This window comes from Kryptolebias marmoratus, unplaced genomic scaffold (genome assembly GCF_001649575.2).
Source record: "Kryptolebias marmoratus isolate JLee-2015 unplaced genomic scaffold, ASM164957v2 Scaffold48, whole genome shotgun sequence".
Lineage (NCBI taxonomy): Eukaryota > Metazoa > Chordata > Actinopteri > Cyprinodontiformes > Rivulidae > Kryptolebias > Kryptolebias marmoratus.
Genome location: NW_023665782.1, coordinates 14,108 through 20,055, shown reverse-complemented (window position 1 = coordinate 20,055; position 5,948 = coordinate 14,108). Strand labels below are relative to the sequence as shown.

Below are 5,948 nucleotides of genomic sequence, written 5' to 3'. Positions count from 1 at the left end.
GTCTCTGCCTGTCTCAGGGGTGTCTCTGTCTGTCTTTCAGGCGTGTCCTGTCCTCTCGTGGTGTCAGAGGATCAGGATAGTTAAAGAAGCAGCAGCAGCTCTTCAGTTCTTGCACTGCCCCCCTAAAGGTGAAGACCCTCTGATCCACGGAGACGTGAAGAGGTCTGCTCCACCTCACAGAGTCCCTCCTCGCTCCTCAGCAGTGCTTCTCAGTGGGGGGGGGGGTCACAGAGGGGACCGTCTGTCCTCCATGGACATGCTGTTTGAGTCACATTAAAAGATGTAAACGTTTGTTCTGCCTACAACAAAATGAAAATTCAAAAACTGAGGAGCAGTCTCATGCCCCACCTGTCATGGCACTAAAGCCCTCTTAGGGCCCACGCCCCACAGTTTGAGAACCACTGCTCTACAGGAAGTTATGATGAGCGAACTGAAAGCACCTAAAACCTCCTGCTGCTCTGTTTGACTTTGTGTTTCTGTAGTTCCAACATCCTGTTGGATCAGCACTGGGTGGCAAAGCTTTCGGACTTTGGACTGGCTCGGTACGTGCCCCCCGGCCCAGCCGGGTGCTCGGCGACTCAGACGGCTTCCGTTGGCAAAACCACGACTCTGAGAGGAACTTTAGCTTATCTGCCAGATGAATATGTGAGGAGAGGAGAGCTCTGCGTGGCTGTGGACGTCTTCAGCTTTGGAGTGGTGAGGGAACTGTGGTCTTCTGATGACCCTCAGCTCATAACCACTGAACACTGATCCTGTATGTGTTTCAGGTTCTGCTGGAGGTTCTAACGGGACGACGAGCATTGGAGCAGGACCAGAAGTATAGAGACAGATACCTGGTCAGAACCTGCTAATGCATTTGTTCCTGGGTTTGAGGTCTGGTCTTATCCGGTCTGTTCTAGACTGGGTCCCCTGGCCTGATCCCATCTGTTGTGACATTGGGTTATTCTTGGTTCTGGTTTGCAGAAAGACCTCGTTGAAGAGGTGGAGGACTGTCCAAACTGCTTGACCCCAGAGGCATGGAGGAAACATTTGGACCAACGGTTGATTGCAGGTCAGATTCTGAATTCAGATCACAGCCTTCTTTGTGTCAGTCATTTTCCTGATCCTGGACCGGATGGTTCTGTCTGCAGGAGGTTCTGCTGAGCCTGATGGGTACCTGCAGGTGGCTGATCTAGCCTGCAGCAGTTTAAACAAACAGAGGAAGAAGAGGCCGGCCATGACTGAGGTCAGAACCTGCATCACTGTTAGTTACCAGATCCAGAACCACATCCAGGTCCAGATTCAAGCTTGGCTCTAGATTCAGATTCAGTTCCTTATCCCTTTCCTGCGTAGAGGTCACTGCAGTGGACAGCTGTTTAAAGTCCATGTGAAGGGTTTTATATTATAACTAAAGTAGACCTGAGGGACTAATGCAACATACTGACGATCCACTGCAACAAATCAAAAAGCCTTTTTTCACCGTTTTAGGTTATAAGAGAAAGAAAAACACGACAGGAGGAAATCTTGGCTCAAGTTATCATAATTCATGCATGAAAGGGTTAAGCAGCTTCAGAGCCAATTCAAGATTTAGGTCAAGTTTCAGGTCTGGATTCAGGACCAGGTATAGTTTCAGATTCAGGTTTGGAGTCCCTCTGGTGGACTCTGCCAGGTCTGGTAATAGATTCAGGTCCAGGTCATGAGTTCCCATGGTCCAAGTCCTCTGGCCTGACCCCCCTGATGGTTTCTCCTCAGGTGTTTCACAGACTTCAGGACCTCCAATCTATCGTGTTAAAGACCTCTTCCTCCCCCTCCCTCCAACAGTTCCAGCCCCCCTACCAGTCCTTCCCCAACCCACCCCGGTCTCTAGACTCTTTTGTAGGGTCAGTTTCTAATCTGGAACATCTGGAGCACAGCTGTTGTCCACCCAAATCCGACCCCCTCTGCTCCCTCACCCCTCCTCATCCGCTCCATTCCTCCTCTTTGCCCCTCCACTCCTCCTTGGGTGGTCCGTGTGAAACTGATGAAAGTCGAGGGTTGTCCCAGTACGACCTCAGCTCCCAGTTCGGGTCCAATAATACCAGCTACAGGTCTCAGAACCACAATCCAGTTGGACCTGCAGGATCCCCGTGCAACCAGCCTTCTGTCCCCACTGAGGACCAGTACAGCTTCCCCCCCCTGCCCAGCAGCAGTCCTGACAGCACGGGACCCGGGGCCCTGGCAGCAGGGTTTTCTCCTGCAGGGTCCCTCCAGTCCATCACATCTGGGCCCTCAGGTACGTCAGCATGTATTCTTCAGATGTTCCACCATGAAGACATGAGTCTGGATCTGTGATTGTGTTTCTGTTCAGTTCTGGTTAATCCCAGTAAACAAAGACTGCTGGAGAAGAAGACCCAGTATGAGGCGGGCCGAATCAGAACACCTGAGCTGCTGTCACTACACCACCTTGGTGAGTAGGACGCACTCACCTCATCTTTGTGTTCCACATCGTCAGCTTCTACATCCATGATTCTGTGTTCCTGTTTCTGTCCAGATGGAGGGACGAGTTCTGAGGGGACTAGAGGACCAGAAGAAAGTGATGAACTGGACTATCTACCGTCTCAAACCACCTGACAGGTTCCAGTGGTCCAAAGAAACTAGAGGAGCTGAGAACCCATTCTTCAGTTCTTTTTAAGACGCCTTTACTCATCTGAGCCAACCCTTTTTATAAGAACCCCCTGTAGGAGAGGGAACCAGAGGAAAAACATCTGATTTTAAAGGGTCATGGTTCTGGTTCTGCTAGTAAACCTGTTGAACCCATTGGACCACAGAGGTTCAGGACTGACCAATGAGAGCCAGCTTGCTGCGGAGGACTGTGATTGGTTACAGCGGTCTAAAGCTCCGCCTTGCAGCTAATTACCACAACAATGAGGAATGGGCTCTGTGAACCAAACACTCCGCCTTCTCTTGTCGTAGACCTTTAAGCCCCGCCTACTTCCCCTTGGCAGTCATGATGTCACATGACCTTTTTTAAGTAGTTAAAGTTAAACATAAAAAGCAGCAACGTAAGAACTCGAGGAATCAAGAGTCAGAACCTTTGTTGTCAGGGAGACGGGGGTGGAGTCTCAGTAGGCAGGGACTCAGAGGGGTGGGACTTAGCTAAATTTGTTGTAATCATTTTTCCAAACAACTAAGAAAAGAAATTCTTCTTCTGTGGTTTGTTCGTTTGATGGTTTGTGTGGTGAGCGCATGAAGAAACCACAGCTGATGTTTAAAATTCTTTGGAACAATAAAAACCTTTTAAGCATTTCTTACCAGCTGTGTGTCCACTTCCTGTCACCTGAACAGGTGAACGTTAGGGTTCCAGCTCAGGTTCTTAGTGGGGTGTTTTACATGGTTGACCTGTTTCTTACATAAAAATCAGAACAAACTGATTAAAGGGAATTTCAGGCTGTTATGGTAATTTTTATTGATTGATCGATTGGAACTGATCAATTCTGAGAGGTAATATTTAGGTTTCTGTTCTTAAATGGATGAAGGCAACAATCTTATTAGTCCTTACCTGGTTAACAGGTTCATTGGGTTCCATCAACTGAGAGTGACAGAAATCAGGTCAGTGTAGAAATGATGGACGCCGTAGCTCCACCTCCTTCGCTGTTCGTTCCCAAATCTGAATTGAACTCATTTCATCTGAACAAGGTCAGAACTACAAACCAACAGCTGGAGAAATGACCTGACCTGTTCATGAACATGGAAGAAGAAGAATCAGAGTTCATAAGAACTTCAGGTGAGACGCTCAGGTAGACTGCTGCTCATGCCGCAGTTCCCATTCTGGCCTCCAGGGGGCGTTAAAGGTCACCTGAGTAAAAACAGAAGAACAATCAGACTCGAGAGAAGGGGGTTAACAGCCTCAGTCAGAAAGATTTCTGAGGACATCTTTAGTTTTTACAGTTTTCTTTAAACCCACAGAAACGTTTCTTATAAATATCAAAAGGTTGAAACCGTTTCGTGACTCTGAGCAACAAATTCATCATTTAGTTCAGGTTTTAGAGAGAAATATTATTTACAGTTTGGTTTCATTGTGGTTCAGTTCTTCTGTTCCAGATTTCTGTCATCAGCCCAATCCAGGTTAATAAATATCAAAGCCTCCTGGTCAGAAGTGGACGGAGTCCTAAATTAATGTACTTAAGTAAAAATACACTTACTCTGTTCAAATGTGACTCAAGTAAAAGTAAAAATGTATAAAAATCCACTAAAGTAAATGTAAAAGTCAAAGTAAATTTGACTAAAAGTTACTTTTTTACAGCAGGAGGGCATCTCTCCTGCGGAGCACAACAAGAAACAAACTCTTAAATGAAATAAAAAGCTTCAGAATTTTCTCTGCCAAGGAGGTTAGATTTGGTTTGTTTCTTAGCAAGATTACTTTAAAACTAATAAACAATACTTGAAATAAAACAAACAAGTAAAAGTATGGATAAAAATAATTACTTTAAAAAGTACTCAATAAGAGTAATGTGAGTAAATGTAATCTGCTCCAGGTAAAGATGGACCAGAACCACACATTTCCAGGCCGAACCTGAGCTCAGAGTGACCTTTGACCTGTGGCTGAATATTTAGGTAAAAAAATGAAACGTTACATTTGCTTTAAATAAAAGACACTTCTTGTTTTAAAAACAATTTTTTTTGCTTGTTTGTTTGTTTGTATTGATTCAGTGAAATGGAAGCTCCGCCCCCTCAGCAGGTGAAACTACCTGAGGCGACAAAGAGGCTGCAGGTGGCTCTCGTGTGCGCGCATGGGCGAGGCGTGTGCGTGACCGCGGCATGCTGTTAGTGTCGGGAGCGCGCCTAGTGGTGCTGATGCAGTGGTGCTGATGAAGAGGAGGAGGATGAAGGGCGAGGCCATCGATCCCACCTGATCGATCGGACTACACTCCGGACCGGACCGGACCGTGGACCACGTGACGGACCTGCCGCAGGTGATCCAGGTATGAGGTCTGGGTCCCGCCGAACCCCGCCTGAAAGCTCGCGCTCGGCACTGGGCTGGTTCTTGAACCCCGCGAGGTCCTGTTTGGTTCGGTCCACAGATCAGACCGAGCGGCTCGGTTCTGAGCGCTGAGAGGTGTTCGGAACCTGAGGCGTTTTGTCTGGATCCAGCAGTGTGAAACCGAGCCAGGTACCGGACCCTGAACGGACAAACGGTCTGATGTCACGTGACTTGCGGCTGTTGTGATTTTTAATGTTCAGATTGCAAGTGTGCGCGTGCGCGTGCCTGTGATGTGCCAGCAGAAACACCAGATCACGTGACACCAGTTTCTGCAGTCTTCTCTTTTTTGTGTCGGCTGCTGGACTGAACCAGAACCAAACTTCCTGCTGGGTCAGTTCCAGCCACTCAGAGAGCAGACAGACAGTCACATGACTCATCCAGGATCCATTAATGTTCTGTCACCAGGTTCCAGCTGCAGTTCTGACCCAGACCAGATCCTGTGTTTTGGGTCACATGACCAAACAGAACCACCTGTTTCTGACTTTACCTGTTGAATCGTTGCCTGTAGGAGGAACTGCACCAAAAACTGTTCCTTCTGAAAGTCCGGTTCTGTTGGTCTGTCAGATCTCAGCTGCTCCATCAGGAAACTGTCGGACTTCACTGAGATCTGATTCTACTCAGCTCTGACAGAACCAGCTGTTCTGAAAACCAGATGTGACCCAAGTTTCAGACGAGAATGTGGAACGTTCAGCTTCTGGGTTCTAGGATGGATCTGTGTCCTTCTGGGATGTCCAGAACCAGAATCATAATCTCAGAGATGAAGACAAAAAGAATGGAGTTGGGTCGCTCTGTGGTTCTGTCTTTGTGTACCGGGTCGCTCTGTGGTTCTGTCTTTGTGTACCGGGTCGCTCTGTGGTTCTGTCTGTTTGTGTTGGTGGCTCTGTGGTTCTGTCCCTCTGTGTCTCTGTCCCTCTGTGGTCCTGTCCCTCTGTGTCTCTGTCCCTCTGTG

The 5,948-nt window shown here is 47.8% G+C and overlaps 2 protein-coding genes and 1 long non-coding RNA gene across 4 annotated transcripts in view; 2 read left to right on the top strand and 1 right to left on the bottom strand.

Annotated features, from left to right (window-relative positions):
• irak1 (interleukin-1 receptor-associated kinase 1) overlaps nucleotides 1-3,264 on the top strand; it is a gene marked incomplete in the record, with an annotated part of 8,967 nt that extends 5,703 nt beyond the window's left edge. Inside the window, 8 exon segments of the mRNA XM_025003164.2 lie at nucleotides 41-162; nucleotides 483-696; nucleotides 768-836; nucleotides 964-1,051; nucleotides 1,131-1,225; nucleotides 1,732-2,251; nucleotides 2,327-2,425; nucleotides 2,510-3,264. Of these exon segments, the coding sequence (XP_024858932.1) occupies nucleotides 41-162; nucleotides 483-696; nucleotides 768-836; nucleotides 964-1,051; nucleotides 1,131-1,225; nucleotides 1,732-2,251; nucleotides 2,327-2,425; nucleotides 2,510-2,589 (1,287 nt within the window).
• The window catches only part of LOC119616824, a 10,577-nt gene extending 5,737 nt beyond the window's left edge, over nucleotides 1-4,840 (bottom strand). Inside the window, exons 1-2 of the long non-coding RNA XR_005232875.1 lie at nucleotides 4,707-4,840; nucleotides 3,694-3,814 (exon numbers count right to left, since the gene is read on the bottom strand). This is a non-coding gene — a long non-coding RNA (uncharacterized LOC119616824). The remainder of the gene's footprint in view (nucleotides 1-3,693; nucleotides 3,815-4,706) is intronic.
• si:ch211-169p10.1 (FERM domain-containing protein 4B) overlaps nucleotides 4,805-5,948 on the top strand; it is a 13,247-nt gene continuing 12,103 nt past the window's right edge. For both annotated transcript variants that reach the window (XM_017403760.3, XM_017403758.3), the window contains exon 1: nucleotides 4,805-4,940. The gene's annotated coding sequence lies outside the window, so the exon portion shown is untranslated. The remainder of the gene's footprint in view (nucleotides 4,941-5,948) is intronic.